The sequence below is a fragment of the Ylistrum balloti genome, unplaced genomic scaffold (assembly GCF_031769215.1).
Source record: "Ylistrum balloti isolate Yb309-2 unplaced genomic scaffold, AGI_CSIRO_Ybal_v1 Utg369830, whole genome shotgun sequence".
Classification (NCBI taxonomy): domain Eukaryota; kingdom Metazoa; phylum Mollusca; class Bivalvia; order Pectinida; family Pectinidae; genus Ylistrum; species Ylistrum balloti.
The window spans coordinates 2,162,075-2,181,968 of NW_026781993.1; the positions used below are offsets into that span (position 1 = coordinate 2,162,075).

The window sequence follows — 19,894 nt, forward strand, 5'->3', positions numbered from 1 at the left end:
TTGATTCCTGGCTGTCTGTGACCCTTCTTGGCTGAGTTATGCCCCTTTGAACTTAGAAAATTTCTCAGGAATATTGCTTTTTGGCTTATGCTTTGAGTTATCGAAATGAAATTTTGTATATGGCTTCTTCTTGCAAGGGTACAGATTAAGTTCGATTCCCGGCTGTCTGTGACCCTTTTTGGCAGAGTTATGCCCCTTTCAACTTAGAAAATATACTTCTAGTTATAGAATTGTAATTTGGTATTACAACTTTATGGTTGATCGTTGCACATCTAGTTCAATTTCTGGGTGACCGTGATACTTAATGCAGGCGACACATACAGTTCCGAGGAACTCTTGTGTTGTCAGAGGCTAGATATTAAATTGTTCCTTGTATTTATCATAAAGGTCATCAGCCATAACGAAATCCACTTTGTCCGAAACTCGTTTACACCCTGTAATTGAAAATAATTGTTCCTTTTCTGGATAGTATGACAGTTGAGAAGCAATTTCACGCACATCCCTATCAACTACCTTGTCACGATTTGGAAAATACTTTCGTGCAATGAGACAGTCGATAATGCATTGGCGAATATGTTTACGTTCTAAAGGTAAAAATGGGATGTGAGCGGAGACCATTTGATGAAGGAGAAGACCGCTATGCCATAGTCCACCTATAAAAATAAAATTAAAAAAGCAAGCTTCATCAAAAACTAATTCATTTGTTAATTAGAACATATTTAGCTACAGGGGTATTAAGGACACAACAGACTCTTCTGCATAAGACGCTTATTTCCATTTTTTTTACAATAAAACCAACACTATGGATAGCTTTCTACCAAGCTGTCTGATAAACGTGATCATTTTAATTTCCTTAATGTGAACTTTCCATTTCTGGATAGCATAAATCATTCTTCCCCTACCTTTGATGTTTGTTCCCATTATCACGATTTTCGTGGAAGAAGTCAGCGACTGACTTAAAACTCGTGAAAGATGTTAGTTGATGAAAATCACGAGGAAGATTTATGGTCGCCATTATGATATCATTGAGAAATATTATATTTCTCTGCGACACAAAGAGAACCTAACATCACTTACTTGGATTTAATAATACTTACATGGACATGGCGGGTCTTTCTTACGGAACACTTGGTACAATTCTCCTTTTTGTTCATATTTTGTCCTAGTTTTATTGAATTTGAGGCTGAATTATGATAATGTTGATATTTTGGTTTTTGTTGCCAAATAGGTAAATAGGGCAGATTTAAAACTATTGTTCAGAAGGATTATCCAGATTTTGTCACATTTTGGTTAAAAGCATGCTTACGTTCAGGAGAATAGGTTTAAATTGAACTTGGTCTAGGTCAAAATGTGCGATGAAAACTAACCTGCCGCTCCAAATACACTCTACATGCATGTCAAACCTGATAACATGATGAAAACTACCCTGTCGGTCCAAATACACCCTACAAGCATGCCAAAACCTGACAACGTGATGAAAACTAACCTGTCGGTCCAAATACACCTTACAAGCATGTCAAACCCGATAACATAATGAAAACGACCCTGTCGCTCCAAATACACCTTACAAGCATGTCAAACCTGATAACGTAATGAAAACTACCCTGTCGGTCCAAATACACCTTACAAGCATGTCAAACCCGATAACGTGATGAAAACTACCCTGTCGGTCCAAATACACCCTACAAGCATGTCAAACCCGATAACGTAATGAAAACTATCCTGTCGGTCCAAATACACTCTACATGCATGTCAAACCTGATAACATGATGAAAACTACCCTGTCGGTCCAAATACACCCTACAAGCATGCCAAAACCTGATAACGTGATGAAAACTATCCTGTCGGTCCAAATACACCCTACAAGCATGTCAAACCTGATAACGTGATGAAAACTACCCTGTCGGTCCAAATACACCTTACAAGCATGTCAAACCCGATAACGTGATGAAAACTACCCTGTCGGTCCAAATACACCCTACAAGCATGTCAAACCCGATAACGTAATGAAAACTATCCTGTCGGTCCAAATACACTCTACATGCATGTCAAACCTGATAACATGATGAAAACTACCCTGTCGCTCCAAATACACTCTACATGCATGCCAAACTCGATAACATGATGAAAACTACCCTGTCGGTCCAAATACACCCTACAAGCATGTCAAACCCGATAACGTGATGAAAACTACCCTGTCGGTCCAAATACACCCTACAAGCATGTCAAACCCGATAACGTGATGAAAACTACCCTGTCGCTCCAAATACACCCTACAAGGATGTCAAACCTGATTACATGATGAAAACTACCCTGTCGCTCCAAATACACCCTACAAGCATGTCAAACCTGATAACATGATGAAAACTATCCTGTCGGTCCAAATACACTCTACATGCATGTCAAACTCGATAACGTGATGAAAAGTACTCTGTCGGTCCAAATACACCCTACAAGCATGTCAAACCCGATAACGTGATGAAAACTAACCTGTCGGCCTAAATACACTCTACATGCATGTCAAACTCGATAACGTGATGAAAAGTACCCTGTCGGTCCAAATACACTCTACATGCATGTCAAACTCGATAACGTGATGAAAAGTACCCTGTCGGTCCAAATACACCCTACAAGCATGTCAAACCTGATAACATGATGAAAACTACCCTGTCGGTCCAAATACACCTTACAAGCATGTCAAACCTGATAAAGTAATGAAAACTACCCTGTCGGTCCAAATACACTCTACATGCATGTCAAACCCGATAACGTGATGAAAACTATCCTGTCGGTCCAAATACACTCTACATGCATGTCAAACTCGATAACGTGATGAAAACTACCCTGTCGGTCCAAATACACCCTACAAGCATGTCAAACCTGATAACATGATGAAAACTACCCTGTCGCTCCAAATACACTCTACATGCATGTCAAACCTGATAACATGATGAAAACTACCCTGTCGGTCCAAATACACCCTACATGCATGTCAAACCTGATAACATGATGAAAACTACCCTGTCGGTCCAAATACACCTTACAAGCCTGTCAAACCCGATAACGTAATGAAAACTAACCTGTCGGTCCAAATACACCCTACAAGCATGTCAAACCCGATAACGTGATGAAAACTAACCTGTCGGCCTAAATACATGTACGAGAATGACAAAACTCATTGATGTCTTGAATCGGTCCGAATATACGCTCTGAAAGCTAACCCGTCTATACAAATACGTTACAAACGTGCGAAAACTCGATAACGTCGTGAAAACTAGTCCAACAATCAATAAACACAAAGCACAAGTATGCCAAAGCTTGATTACGTGAAAATTAATCCGTCAATCAGAATATACACTGTACAAGTAAGCCAAAACTTGACAAAGTCATGATCACTGATCCATCAATCCAAATGCACAATACAAATAATAATAAGAAGCTTTATTTATATTATAACAATTGCGAAATAACTTATTAATTACTCTTGTTGTCCCGGATGGAAGCGCACGAGGGGTCTTACTGTGGGAGGAAACCAGATAACCCGGAGAAAACCCACGTGGTCGGGCAGGTGACCCAATACTATTTCACATCCATTTCGGGAATTGAACCCCGGACGGCAAAATACGCATTACAAGCATGTCAAAACACGATCATGTCATAATATCACACACACGATGAGACGTTGACAAGCCATAGGTTTAGGGTGTTGCCATGGACGCCATAATGGATATCGCGAGATCTCGATAACATCATTTCATAAGATGAATTCGACATCAATAGTGGAAAACAAAGCACAAAAATAGTGAGTGGATAGTAGAGAATTTCTATTTACTGAATGAGTTGGCATTTAAAATAAAAAATGTCGCGAGAATGTTAACCTAATATCAATGGCTGAAACAGTTTTGAGGACTAAGTCATGAAAACATGAATTAAAGTTATACTATGGAAATCGTCAGTAATCGAGATTCTTTAGTCAATGAACTGCTGTGAGGACTGCAAGGGTTCTCCTTCTTGTTCACAACATGAACACAGTTGAAATTTTCGTCCAACGGCAAGCGAAAAATATAATAGTCCTTTTCCGAACATTGTCAATGAGTTTGTGAAAAGTTTAATTTCATGATAGCTCATATGAAATAGGCACTGCCTAAGAATGGGGAAAATGAATCAATATTTTGTCATTGATGTAATAAAAAAGAATCAAGAAAATTCCAACATGGCAACACAATCATAATTCAAACTCAAATTATATAAATCTTTGCAAAATTTGAACAAAAGAAAGATTTACAAGGCGATAAGACCAGGTAATCCGGGAGAGTTAGCGTCTTCTGCTTCATCGACAACACCCGCGATGTAAACCTTGGTCAATCCAAGTAAGTAGTGTAACGTTTTCAAATGAGAATAAGGTATACAACAACGGAACCAACATAATTAATGAGCATCAAATACGTCCAGCTTCGTGCCGCACGAAGAAATATGACAACTCTCAATGAGATCACTATGGCGATCATAAAACTTCTCATAATTTTCTAATTTTCATCAACCTGCATCATTTGAATTCTTGTGTTACGAGTTTGTCAGTCAGTTGACGACTTCTTGCACGACAATCGTGATCATGTGAACTGTCCGTTGAATAACGAATCAGCTGTGACATGTAAATACCATAGGTTGGAGATGCAGAGATGTTGCTATCCAGAAAAGGAAAATTCACAATAGGGAAATTAAAATCATCACATTTATCAAACAGCTTGACGGAAAGCTGTCCATATTGGTTTCGTTGTAGGAAAAGTTCAAGATAAGCTGCTGATATGGAAGATGTAGCAAGTACATTTCTTGTGATTTATCTTTTCAACAAAAAATAAAGAATTTAACATTAGGGGTAGACAAGTAGATCACAGAACACTACATGGGCAATCTTTACTGGGTGGTTGGATACTAAAATCAGAATCTGTTGATAATATTATGAATCAGCTGCATTTTTGACGCGTAGTAATGCGATAGTGTTGATTGCGGGACGCTTTTCAACACTTTTGGTAATGGTTTAAAGAATTTTCTTGTGCTTTTAAACTTACCCTTTTCGTTCACTGATTGTCTGATGATCAGCTTCTCCATATCTACTAGCCGAAGCTGCTCTCTTGGTAGTCCCTCCCTCCAATGGGTTATCGTCCTTTGCTGTATGGCACGACTCCCTGTGTTACTAAAAGATTGTACAAAAGACAAATGAACAACACATTTTAATACAATTTCAGAATAAGATAGATACAATCCATTGATGAGTTGAATTGCCTTATACAGCTCTTTCGACCTAGAAGATTTAGGAATATCTAAGGTGATCAAAAGAAATGTCATAATCTAGTTTTGGTCCCAAAATTTAATAAATTTTGTTGTACCATATGTCTGATGATAATCAAAACGCAATCAGTAGGTTACGACAACCTCGGGAACTAAGTCTGCGTGCAGTGTCAACGATAGAATGTAAACTAAGGAACATTGACGTTGAATTGAAATAAATAATATTGTTTAGTAGAACATGTTAATGATATCACTCAGGGTAATGTTAATTATAATTAAACTTTCAGTCTGATCCCATGTTTCATGAAAAACATAGTCGCTTGGCCGATTTTAGAGGGACTTTCGCGAGATGTCAGCTTGACCTCATATGGAAATATTATATTTACTTGTGCAATATGAAGGTGGGCGTTATTCATGATCATTACTATTATCAATGATTCCTAGCTTTTTCCCTATTTGTGAAAGTGACACTACGTACTTTGATTTAACCATATTCACCTGGCGAGTGTCGTTGTAGTCTTCGAAATCTTCCTTTTGTTCAAATGTTATAATTTCGTCGAACTGAGTTTGACTTAGGATTTAGTCGCCATGTAAATATTTTCTTTGTTTTTAATCATCTTATAATGCTGAAATTGATGTTTGCTGATGGAATGCTAATAATTGCAAACGTTATATGAGATATCGTGATGATACATATATCTTGTATATTTTGACATCTGAGCTTAGTGTCACCAGTAATTATACCTGAGAAAAAGGAAAGTGCTTCTCCTGTAGTTAACGCCATTCAAGTCTTCGTAAAAGTCGAGGTATGGCTTGATCACGTCCAGGAGACCGGCAGGCATTTTATCTATCTCGTCAAATATGAACATTGAGCGTTCACATTTAGATACACTCTTTTCTATTTTCTCCTTTAGTTCCTCCTGATATAAAATGATTGAAGGAATAGCTATAATTATGCATTTCTCCCCAAACATTGCTACTCTGATATCAGCGACAATACATGTATTAAATAACTATATTGTTATCATTGTCGTAACATTTATTAAATGATCAATACTTCAGAAACATTATGGCAAGCATTACATTACTATCCTGTTATTAGTATAACACTATTTATATATACTAAACAAAAAAGAAAGGTAACACTAGTTTATTCTGTGATTAATTAATTAACCCCTTCAGAAATCCTTACCAATCATGTACGAATAAAGTAATTGATCAATTCTGATAAAACTGCAGTCATGGTTCATTATAAAACTTTGCGTTCAGTTGATTTTATTCGACTGTAAAGGACGTTGGGGTCAATTTCAAAGGTAACACCATTAGTAACGGGTATGGCAACCGTTTGCGAAGTAAACAGCATTGCAGCGTCGTCGCATGGAACTCGTAAACCGGCGGATAATTCGAGGAGAGATGTTGTTCCATTCAGCGATCAAGGCTTGGGCCAGCTCCTGCAAGTTTGACGGCTGATTTTGACGTTCTCTCACCCGTCGCCCAAGAACGTCCCAGACATGCTCAATCGGTGACAAATCAGGTGATTTAGATGGCCAATCTAACACCTGTACGTTTTTCTGCTGCAAGAAAGTTCTGCTGACGCGACTGGTGTGCGCTGGTGCGTTATCGAATGCCGGTTAAATTGCCATTGAACACAACAAGCCTGGTACGAGTCCCCCACAAATACCACCCCAAACCATTACACTTCCGCCGCCAAAGCCGGTCCCGTTCTGCGACCCAACAGTCCGCAAAACGCTCCCCTCGTCGCCTCTACACTCTGCGCCTTCCGTCACCGTGTTGCAGACAAAACCTGGACTCATCTGAAAACAGAACATTGTTCCATTGACGTAAGGCCCAACGACGGTGAACACGGGTCCAGTTACGACGATTATTACGGCGACGTCGCAACAAATTGGGTTCAGTGTAGGGACGCCGCGCTTTCAATTGGTAGGCCCTTAACCTGTTGCGGACTGTTTGGGGAGACACATGACGCCCAAACAATATCCTTGTAGTCTCTACTGCGGTTACGAATCGATTGCGCAAGTGTATCAATCGTATACGACGGTCATCCCTGGCGGTCGTTTTACGGGGTCGGCCGCTTCGTGGACGATCGGATGTTGACCCAGTTTGGATTAAACGACTTACCAACTGGCAAATTGTCTTAATACTGCAACCAAAATTCCGTGCAACTCGACGGCAAGACTCCCCAGCCTGGATCATGCCTACAGCCCTTTCTCTCTGTACTTGTGACAGCCGGGGCATAATGATAAAGTTGATAGATAGCAAGATTCGGTGATTTCTAAGTCCTAAGGATCTAAGGAACAGTTGTCAGTTTGAATGTTTATGAAATTCAAGCGAAGATACAAGTTAGTCGCAGAAAACCTCGTGCAGCTCTTTCGCTAATACAGACTTTCACGCTTGAATGATCTTGGTAACCCTCTTGGATTTCTAATATTGCACAAACGTCATTTTGTTTTCACTCATTTACAGGTATTCGCCAAGGAAACATATCAACCTTTCTTTTTTTGTTGAGTATATATATATATATTTATGTACCATGTCATTGTCTTAATTAATAACAATAATAGACTTTGTTTCTTTTCGATTGCACATTGAGTCAGTGACTCGCAATGATTTATAACATAATTAAGGAACATACAATAAGTGCATTGAATAAAAATTGATAGCAAAGCTGAAACAAATATATCACAGTATAAGAGATTCAGTCATAGTTAGTAAGTCACGTGTGTGTTCTTAAAATAACTAATATAAGTAAAGCATACATAAGTAATAGTTTTGCGCTATAATATGATTTATGAACTCATTAATAATGTAATTTGCAATATGCCAAGGGATATAAGGGTTACAGGCTATATCACTAGTAAGAGAATTTAGACCCAAGATTTCGTTATTATTATAAGATACACAAGTGACATACCATTTACATCAAGTACATGTATTACAGCATATATAACTGAAAATCACTTTTATTTCGCGTGGTATTTATTTTCGTCTGAATACACGAGGAGAGCCTATTGCGAATTAAAATCTCTCGTGATTAAATTACAAATCTCTTGATGATACCCTTGTTATTTCGCCATTGGCTTGCTTTTACTTCCGTTTACACTTACATTAAATTTATATATACCCCATCATATTATTAGAAAAAAATCTGCTTGAAAAAAATACTTCTTTCAATTCGAACATCTGCACTCTGTACTTTTAAACCACATCCCCTGATTACTGGTTGTAGAACTTCACAAAATTGCGTCATTGAAATGTACAACTATAGTTCAAAGTGTGCACGTGTGCTCCGATGCTATTTTTGTGTTGGAAAAGTGCTAAAATATTCATAACAGAATTTATAACATGCATAATATATTTTATTGATTACAAAATAAACAGTAGTAAAAAGTATTAAAACCGTCGAAGACGTTATACCATTGGGACGACTTCTGTATAAACTTGATTATAACGTCAAACACTGCATAATATCTCTGGCTATATGTCTAAATTAAATCTAAAAATACAAGCGTCAGGAAAGTTAAAAACTGCACGTGCAAATGTTGGGAAATTTCCCTAGGGATTTGTGAAGGTCGATTGGTCATATGGGGATTAGTAATGACAGGAAATTTGAAATACCTTGCGAGGTTGTGGATGATACTGGACAAATTCATTCTGATAAAGACATTGTTTTAAACAAATTGTGAAAAAACTTTGAAAATTTATATTAAATATGGAACAGTACATGATGTGAAGTACAACCCAAGCAATGCTTGGTGAGGCAAAAGTGCAAAGTTACACAAAGCTGCAGGCGTAAATGAACTATCAGCAGAGGTGTTAAAAATAATACGGCAATGGAGTTACGTTATAAAATATGCGACTGGTGTTTCGAATTGGGTCATGTGCCTACAGATTTGACCTCTTTTATTATAGATCAAGTATATAAACCTTACTCCAATGAATACCGTTAAACTACAGAAGAATCTCCGTCCCCTGCTAAGTATACTGTAATGTACTCGGTGCAAGGCTAACCAAATGGATGGGGTCCTCTGCCCTACTATGCGATGAACAAAATGGTTTTCGTAAAGGACGCAGCTGTGAAGATCATATCTTCTCGTTGTACCCTGCAATACATGCAAGGACAATTAACGCATTATCTACGTACGTGCGTTTCATCCAATGGAGTTAATGGCAAATTTCTACCATCAGTTCAGTCTCTGTACGAGGATGTTAGGTGAGAGTAAACAATAATGACACCCCATGGTTCAGGATGGATTCCGTGGTAAAATAGGGGTGTTATTTCTCCTCGAGTATGTTTTCATTAAAATTTAATGACCTGGCACAAACAGTTAACAACGTCCAATGTGGTATACAGATAGATGACACCATGTTATCTATTTTACACAGATGATATTGCCATCATGGCTCTAGATCCGAACAAACTCCAGACTCTGCCTAGTGCTGTATCTAAATGGTGTAAGGACAGGAAACTAAGAGTAAATCCGTCCAAAACTAAAGTAGTTCATGTTTGGAACCCTTCTACCAAGAAAACCGTTTCAACTGTGGTTTATGTGATGATGAAACCATTCGTATAAATACTTAGGAAATTGGTTAGGCTGTGACAGAATTATCTTATCGATAACTAGGAGTGTTAATAGGAAAAATATTTCATCTGGTGGTATGACATACGATGTGTTTATATGTCTCTATAACTCAGTTGTAGAACTAGTACTTATGTACGGCAGTGCTATATGGGGAACGAAGATGCATTCTTTTAGGGTTAGGGTTGGAAAATATATCTCCAATATTGCTACCAAGGTGATATGGGTTTGCGTTCGTGTCTATATAAACAGAATGTCTCGTGTGTGAAACTATTGTGTAAAATCCGTAGACTCAAAGATCATCGGCTGCAGAGCAAAATAATGGAATGGTCGTCTCGACAACGTATGTGTGACGATACAGACACAGATAAATTCATATCCAATTTAAACCTTTCATCAAAATTCGTAGCAAAAAAGTCTTACCGAAATTATCATTAAAAGATAGTCGTGAATGGCAAGCTCAGGTACATGACGACCTAATGATACAAGCTTCGTACGTATAAACAGTTCATGAATGACATTTTTGTCGAATGTTACGTCCGAATCGACATACCAAGACATCATAGACGTAACATTGGCCTTTTTCGTGCAGGCTCGCTCCCTCTGACCGTTGAGACGGGACGATACACCAGACCGCCTGTTCAACTAATGGACAGACATTATTCTAAATGTGACCAGCATAAAGAGGAGGATGGAAACATTTTTCTTACAGAATGCAATTTATATGATGACACAGAAACAGTTTGTTCTAAAAATGTTCTTCTGTCATTGACGGTTTCAATAACATGAACAAGGATAATAAACTATAAGGGAAAATGGTGATTTCCAGACAACAATTGCAAGCTTTGTTACGCTTTTCTTCAAAACAGGAAAACTTTTTTTCTTTAAACTTAATTATTAATCAGTAACTGTAAGTTACACTAGTATATGTGACGATGGGCATTTCTACCTTTGGTAGTCTTAGTAGGACACACTGATAAAATAGAATAGTAAGATTAATCAATAATTGTAAGTTTCACTAGTATATATATACTCAACAAAAAAAGAAAGGTTACTTGATGTAAATGGTATGTCACTTGTGTATCTTATAATAATAACGAAATCTTGGGTCTAAATTCTCTTACTAGTGATATAGCCTGTAACCCTTATATCCCTTGGCATATTGCAAATTACATTATTAATGAGTTCATAAATCATATTATAGAGCAAAACTATTACTTATGTATGCTTTACTTATATTAGTTATTTTAAGAACACACACGTGACTTACTAACTATGACTGAATCTCTTATACTGTGATATATTTGTTTCAGCTTTGCTATCAATTTTTATTCAATGCACTTATTGTATGTTCCTTAATTATGTTATAAATCATTGCGAGTCACTGACTCAATGTGCAACGAAAAGAAACAAAGTCTATTATTGTTATTATTTTACGACAATGACATGGTACATAAATATATATATACTCAACAAAAAAAGAAAGGTTAATATGTTTCCTTGGCGAATACCTGTAAATGAGTGAAAACAAAATGACGTTTGTGCAATATTAGAAATCCAAGAGGGTTACCAAGATCATTCAAGCGTGAAAGTCTGTATTAGCGAAAGAGCTGCACGAGGTTTTCTGCGACTAACTTGTATCTTCGTTTGAATTTCATAAACATTCAAACTGACAACTGTTCCTTAGATCCTTAGGACTTAGAAATCACCGAATCTTGCTATCTATCAACTTTATCATTATGCCCCGGCTGTCACAAGTACAGAGAGAAAGGGCTGTAGGCATGATCCAGACTGGGGAGTCTTGCCGTCGAGTTGCACGGCATTTTGGTTGCAGTATTAAGACAATTTGCCAGTTGGTAAGTAGTTTAAATTAAACTGGGTCAACATCCGATCGTCCCCGAAGCGGCCGACCCCGTAAAACGACCGCCAGGGATGACCGTCGTATACGATTGATACACTTGCGCAATCGATTCGTAACCGCAGTAGAGACTACAAGGATATTGTTTTGGCGTCGTGTGTCTCCCCAAACAGTCCACAACAGGTTGAGGCCAACCAATTGAAAGCGCGGCGTCCCTACACTGGACCCCATTTGTTGCGACGTCACTGTAATAATCGGTGTAAATGGACCCATGTTCACCGTCGTTGGGCCTTACGACAATGGAACAATGTTCTGTTTTCAGATGAGTCCAGGTTTTGTCTGCAACACGGTGACGGAAGGCGCAGAGTGTGGAGGCGATGAGGGGACTGTTTTGCGAACTGCTGCGTCGCAGAACGGGACCGGCTTTGGCGGCGGAAGTGTAATGGTTTGGGGTGGTATTTGTGGGGTACTCGTACCAGGCTTGTTGTGTTCAATGGCAATATAACCGGCATTCGATAACGCACCAGCGCATACCAGTCGCGTCAGCAGAACTTTCTTGCAGCAGAAAAACGTACAGGTGTTAGATTGGCCATCTAAATCACCTGATTTGTCACCGATTGAGCATGTCTGGGACGTTCTTGGGCGACGGGTGAGAGAACGTCAAAATCAGCCGTCAAACTTGCAGGAGCTGGCCCAAGCCTTGATCGCTGAATGGAACAACATCTCTCCTCGAATTATCCGCCGGTTTACGAGTTCCATGCGACGACGCTGCAATGCTGTTTACTTCACAAACGGTGGTCATACCCGTTAATAATGGTGTTACCCTTGAAATTGATCGTCCTTTACAGTCGAATAAAATCAACTGAATGCAAAGTTTTATAATGAACCATGACTGCAGTTTTATCAGAATTGATCAATTACTTTATTCGTACATGATTGGTAAGGATTTCTGAAGGGGTTAATTAATTAATCACAGAATAAAGTAGTGTTACCTTTCTTTTTTTGTTTAGTATATATACTAAAACGAAAAAGAAACGCCAGGTAACCTAAAAAGATTCTTTTGAATGATATAATTTAATGTTACATTATTTCATTCATTTTTGTATACAATTTCATCTGTTTGGAACCATTTGTTCTATCGATTATCAATGCTAATTATGCCAAAAATATCCCCCTTTTAGCGATGACCCTACTTGTATTGCGCAACACGGCCGGACATTTCAGTATCTTGTGTGTCCTCCAGGCGCAGCTGTCGCAGCCCTGATTCTTCTATGCATGGAATTCATCAAGGTGTTAACCCTTGCAATGGGGATGTTATTCCATTCTTCATGCAAGGCACGTGTGAGCTGGACCAGATTAGTGGGGGCATTTGGACGTCTCCTAACTCTCCTATCCAATTCGTCCCACAAATGCTCAATTGGAGACAAATCTGGACTGAATGCTGGCCAATCGATTGGAATTACGTTATTGTTGGCAAAAAAATTGCTGACAAACTCTAGCGACATGGGGCCAGGCATTGTCTTGCTGGAATATCAGGTTCCGTGCTTGCACACATGGCACGGCAACTGGGCGAAGGATTTCGTCTCTATACCTTACGCCGGTTAAATTACCGTCAATCACGATCAGGGGTGATTTAAACCCATAGGAGATACCGCCCCAAACACATACTGAACCACCGCCAAACCTATCCCGCTCAGCGACGCACGCGTCGGTGTAACGTTCCCCACGACGTCGATATACACGACGTCGCCCGTCCGAACGGTAGAGAGTGAACCGGGATTCGTCAGTGAAGAATACCCGTCTCCATTGCCTCATAGGAAAATTTCTGGGCGAGTGTGCTTGTAACCAAGCCAATCGGCGTTGGCGACGCGCAGGAGTAAGGGGCAGACCAAAATAGGGACGTCGGGCTCTTAGGCCATTGACGCGTAATCGGTTTCGAACCGTATCAGGATGAATATGGCGGTTATGACTGCCTATAGTGTTATTTGCAGTTTCGGTAGCTGTGAGATGGCGATTACGTAAGTGAGAGTCTTATAAACCGATCCTGATGTGGCGTCGTGACGCGCGGACGTCCACTTCGCGGTCGATCGATGACCCTCGCCGTCACTCGCACACTTTGGACAAGACATTGAATTGTCCGAATATGCACACCAAAATGTGCAGCAACGTGAAGTTGGCCCTGACCCTGCAAAAGCATTCCTATAGCCTGTCCCCGCTGGACTTCCGTCAATCGTGGCATGGATGTAAATTGCTTAATTCGAATCAAACTTTGAAAAATCAATCCGAATACTTGAACAGTATCAAATAGACTGAAAATTTCCATTGGCGAACTCAATGACCTTCCCCTACACGGTATTTTAGCACGTGCCTCGCACGGAGCGCGGAGGTCAGGTATTGTGTGATTTTAAACACGTGTACCTAGTGACCGCGAACAACACATCAACCTGACCGAGTGTCATTATCCTAGGTCAAGCAATAAATCATTTGTAGTATATTTAGTGTACCCGGCGTTTCTTTTTCGTGTTAGTATATATGTGTGTGTGTGTGGGTGTGAGTGTGGGTGTGTGGGTGTGGGTGTTGTTGTATGGGTGTGGGTGTGTGTGTGTGTGTGTGTGTGTGATGGTACCCCCATCACCGATATCTAAAGCATTATATATTACAGTAAAACTCACTTGTGTCGAACACGCATAAGTCGAATACATCGGATGAGTCGAACGTTTCGTTCGGTCCCGATTTTTTCTCCTCTTTATCTTAGTAAATTAAACACTTTTGTTTATACAGGTGCACAGGTAAATATCTCATTTTACCAAGAACTATGCGATCAAACAGCCATTGAAATAAAACATCTCATGTTTACTTTTTGCCCGTCAGTTATTTTATTTGAGTGAAAATGTCAACATTTGAGTGGAAGTGTAAAAGGGGGCTATAAATTAGGGTGAAAATTCGGGATTTGTCATTCATTCCACACTCTCAATCATGAGTTCAAATGAGCAATCTAGTGAAGGACCCAAGTCATCTGGGGGATAACTGGATCTACTGCCGTCCGCAATGCCTGCGACACCATCATGACGCATCTCGAGAAGTCCGAGGAGTCTGACGAACTTTTGGCCATGATGACTTACATCTCTGGAAAGATTTCTATGAACTTGCTTAGTGTATTGTGGTTGTGTATTTACTTTTAGACTTCGATGGAGAATATTTGTCTCAACGATACAAATGCTATAAATGTGAGCACAATATGTGTACATGTATTTTTTTTAAGTATTGTTTGCACGAAGTACCCAGTGTAACGTGTGTCTTTTGTGCAATCTTGTACGCATAATCCACGTGTTTGTGACAATGATGATTAGAGTAACTGTCATTAACCTACAATTTATTTGTATTTTAATAAAAAATAATTGTTATTATAAAATATAGATGTTGTCTTGTTCTTTTCATTAATACCTTGCTATCAGAAACGATCGGCGAAAATAGGGTCAGTTTAAATATACGATGTCTCGATTACAGACGATAGACAAAAGCACTGTTGAGTCGAACCATCGGATAAGTCGAATATTTTACTTGGTCCCATCGACTTCGACTTATCCGAGGTTTACTGTATATATTTTTACTTCTTAGTCCCAGGTGTAGAAATGACACGTTTACTAGTAATTTGCACTATAACATGTGTCCTAGGACATATCTACATTTGCTATTCACAGTAATAAACCCTGAAATGATAGTTTGACTTCTTTGCCGCAGTGTACGAATGGAAATGTTATTTAGTAATTGTAAATATCACCCTTGATATCTTACAATAATATGCGTTGCTCTTATTCCCAGTCTGAAAATGGATTGATTTTAAAACGTGTCACATAAGTCAAACAATTATAGCTGGATAATGATCGCTGTTACCTGTACATCATGCAACTGTGGCCTGTATTTTATTGTCGATCTATTTGTGACACTTTGATAAACTATTATTATTATTAAATCCTGTCATTTCACCACGAAAACAACTCACTTCAATCTTCAAACATAAAAGCATACAGAGTGTTCACGTTCATCTCTTTTGTCTACGTACTGGCAAATGCAAGTGATTTACAGTATTTAGGAAAGGTTCCTCCATGATTATCATAGTATTTCAGTCTGGTAAAAATGTTTTCTAAACTCTATCTTGAAAGTATTGAGTGTTTTACTTTCAGTGGCACTTGCTTGACTATTCAATTGTGTTGAGCCATTTATACTTAAAACAATTCAAAGTACCCTATTTTGTATTTTGCAATAATCTAGTTTGAATGTTGTGTCACTGCTCAATAAAGTTTTGCAATTTAAGTAGTAAGAACAAAGATTTTTCATTATTTTAAACATTAATACACATTTCCTGTATTTAACTATGTGGATGAAATGCTACCATTTTAATTTGACAAATATTTGTGCACAAGGAACATTATTATCTACCTCCAAAATTATCCGTAGTGCTCTTTCAAGAAAAGGCTCAAGCTTCAACGGTTATCTGCGTTTTAAACCCTTTACATTACTATCTTCTTATCATTTTCAACAATTACATAAATTTAGGTTCAGCATGAAACTGTACTTCTGTACGTGTTAAAATCTTTTATCCTTAACTGACATTATATTGCTAATATCCTGTCTTCAACATCAAACTTTGTGATTGATAATATATACCGTGAATTCGCTATCATTACATTGTTATAAGCTGCTTCAACATCTTTTGGTGTTAATAATTATAGAGTATTCGATATGTAGTGGTAAACTGAATATCGATTAGGTAAACACATTATTGTTAAGGTACTCTATTTCTTTAGTTTATTGCATTTACTATGTTATCAAGATAAATGGTGTTTCTCGAAGATACTTGATTTGTATCGTGCAATGTGAAACCAAGAGACTCCTCTCCATTTCGTATTATGATATATCCCTAGTCAGTCTACATATAACAGGAATATAACTCAGATGGTGCTCGTAGTTTTTCAGGAATTGTTATTCACCATTTGTGGCTTCTGGTAAATTATTCAAGATAATGTCTACCTGGTAATTTTCTATTGTATAAATGTTTTTGAAAATAATAAAACTCAAATGAAAGCAAATCGTGGCAATTTTAGATATCGCGTATCTTACTATATTTTAATTCAGGTATCTAGTTCCACCATCTTTTCGGTGACCATCTTCAATCATCTGAAGACATCTATCTAAGCACTACCAGGAGTTACGACAAGCAGGTTGATATTGTACAAAAGACACACAAATAAACAGCACCTTTCAATACAAATTTTGTAAGAAAGAAACATCATATTAAGATCATCATAATCAGTAAGAAGACTATGACCTTGAGGACAATGACCAAGAAGTCAGAATCATCATCTCAGGAAATTCAACGTCTAAGGAGGGCCACTATCTCAGGATCAACATACATGTATTAGGATTAACATCCAAGTATCAACAACTTAACATCACCATTTTATGATCAATAAGATAAGCCATACCTTATACTCGTTCACCTTCTGCGGATGAGGGAATTCATTTGTTGAAGCGATGAGATGAACGAATTTGCTCTTCATTCCCTTCCTATATATGCTTTCAGCTATAATTCTGCTGACAAGGTTTTTACCTGTCCCTGTTCCCCCGTTGAACGAGAGAGACAGGGCTTTTGTTGTGTAGACATTTCTATCTTGGGCGCTAAAGTGATTGAGTATTGCTGTTTGACTCAAGTGCTGGCCGTATACCCGTGTTTCTAGGGACCTCTGCAAGCCTACAACGATAATATAATTTAAAATTAGTTCTTATGATGCCGACGTTATTAATGCATCCGGAAAGCTACTTGTTGAACTGGCTCAATTATTTCAGAAAACAAGGACGAGTGGACAAACATTAAATTCATAAATAATTATTCCGATATATATTTAGTTTCACATTGTTGGTAATATCCTCTGCCATGTTTCGTACCAACAGCTCCACGGTATTCATGATCGATGTAAGTGAGAACTATTCTAATGTAAGGTAATTTTAAATACTAAAGGATTATGTCGTAACATGGCACATATTGATCAATAATGAACTTTTGATGAGGTTGATATAATTTTATACAAACCTACACTTGTAGTAGAAACGTACTGACCTCGGGTGAAGCTTAGTTCTCCGCGGTCCCACTTGAGTTTTTAAAATCACATCATTGATCCACAACATTGTACAAAAGATACAAAATTTAGAAATTGCCAATATTTAATTATTTCATAATAATTTTATTTTCAAACAGTGCCATTGTTCGAATATGGTTTCCATAATAACTATTAATATACAAAATGATAAATAGGATACTCCTCTTTAAAGTAACGTTAACGGAGATATATGTAAATAATAACTAGAAATAAAAACTTACCATCTCTATCCAGTTTGATGTACGCATCTGTACAACACTCCCCTCCAAATCTACACGTGATGGGTTCAAAAAAGGACTTGATGGAGGAAATACCATCCCAACACGTGATATTTGTTACAAGTACCATCAGCACCATCCAACGAAGGACAACACAGTTTTGCCACTTTATCATGATCACTACAATATCAACATGGTGTTATTGATATCAAACCAAAGAATTATGATCTAAGGTTAACTTAGTTAGAAATAAATATATCGCCAATGCCAATTAGAACTTAAATCATTATTAATAGCACAATATTATATCACTAATTTTGTAAAAGGAAAACGAATATCAGCATGTCAACATGATTTAAATTCAAACACAAATTCCACGAAAATAAAGCAAAATATGAAAATAATAGATTGACATTGAGACTCAAGAGAAGAACAAGACCAGGTATTCCGAAATAGAGTGTCATTTCTGATCTATCGAGGCCAATCATCTCGATAACAATGTAAACAACAACCGAACAACCGGGCATTCGTGATATTAGAATGCTTTATGTGATAAATTTTTTTTGTTACACGAACAAGCGTTGGAACAATACAGAGTCGTCTCGACATGTTTGAAATATACAATGCAACTTATAAAGAAGTATTCAGGGTAGCAACTGCTCAAAAAATAGCAACTGATTTGTAATCGGCCTCCTGTCGAACACACTCCTCAGATAAATATACTGGCAGTAATAAACTATGGATCAATGGTTGTTGATAAAGTGCGTTCAGTAGCAATAGTTACTGATAGTTAATCGTAGCTATGTTTAAACTTTCTCTCAAGTATGACTCTCTGATGATCACTTACCCGTTTGTTTATATATAATTGTGGACAGTTGATCTGTTCCCTCTCAAGACTCTCTGATCAAGAACTTCCTGTTTGTTTACGTAACCATGGCTATCTGTAGCTTGATTTTCCCCACGTATGACTATCATAGTTCATGGTTAGGATGGATTATCAAGTTAGAACTAGTGAATGATCATTTGTTAGGACGCATTATTTTGATTAGGACTGGTTTTGAACATTTTTTTCAACATGGTTGAACATGGCCTGAGATACATAATACAGATCATACGTCCCTGATACGACTCACCTGTGATCGTGCACCTGCCTGTTTATAGCTTGTTTTTTATATAACGAGATATAACCTACTGGGAAATTCACCCGGAAGTAATAATCTGGTACCGATTACTAATAAAATTGGGAGAATCGCGATGACGTCACAAAGTCACGTGATTTTGAGTGGTAGGCAAAACAAGTGTACTCCACGCTGTCCGCCATTGATTGTTTACAGTTTGTCGGTCGAAATACGCCTCTGTTTGTTCTAAGATTATGCCGACATCTTGCTGTGTCATTGGTAGTACGTTTAAGCACACTAGTAACCATTACTTCATGCAATTAATTCTTTGAATATCAAAACAAATTTGAACAATTGAACCTTTTTAATTAATATAGTTCAGGAATACGGTAACTGGGTAATAATCACATTAAACGTCAATGTCGCACATAGTCCTTGAAATAAGCTGGCTCGCGAATCGTTCTTATCGGTCGCGACGGTCGCATTATACCAGATTCAGCTGTGGGTGCAGTCGGAGTGTCCAACGTTTGTCTGAATCTTGTTCTCGGACGCATTTTGCTTTGTACCTGTGTCAACATCGCACAAATCATTCCGGCACACATTTTCGCCATTTCGGGACGAATTGCCAGCTTCACTGTCCAATATGCGGGTTGGC

General features: G+C 38.1%; 1 protein-coding gene across 1 annotated transcript; it reads right to left on the minus strand.

The window, feature by feature from the left end:
- Window positions 1–351: 351 nt before the first annotated feature.
- On the minus strand, window positions 352–18,296 carry LOC132545203 (torsin-1A-like). Its single transcript, XM_060208878.1, has 5 exons — window positions 18,125–18,296; window positions 17,232–17,497; window positions 6,034–6,209; window positions 5,058–5,194; window positions 352–653 (listed from the first exon to the last, which is right to left on the minus strand). Exons 1-5 carry the CDS (start codon window positions 18,294–18,296, stop codon window positions 352–354), a joined length of 1,053 nt encoding a protein of 350 aa, XP_060064861.1.
- Window positions 18,297–19,894: the final 1,598 nt, after the last annotated feature.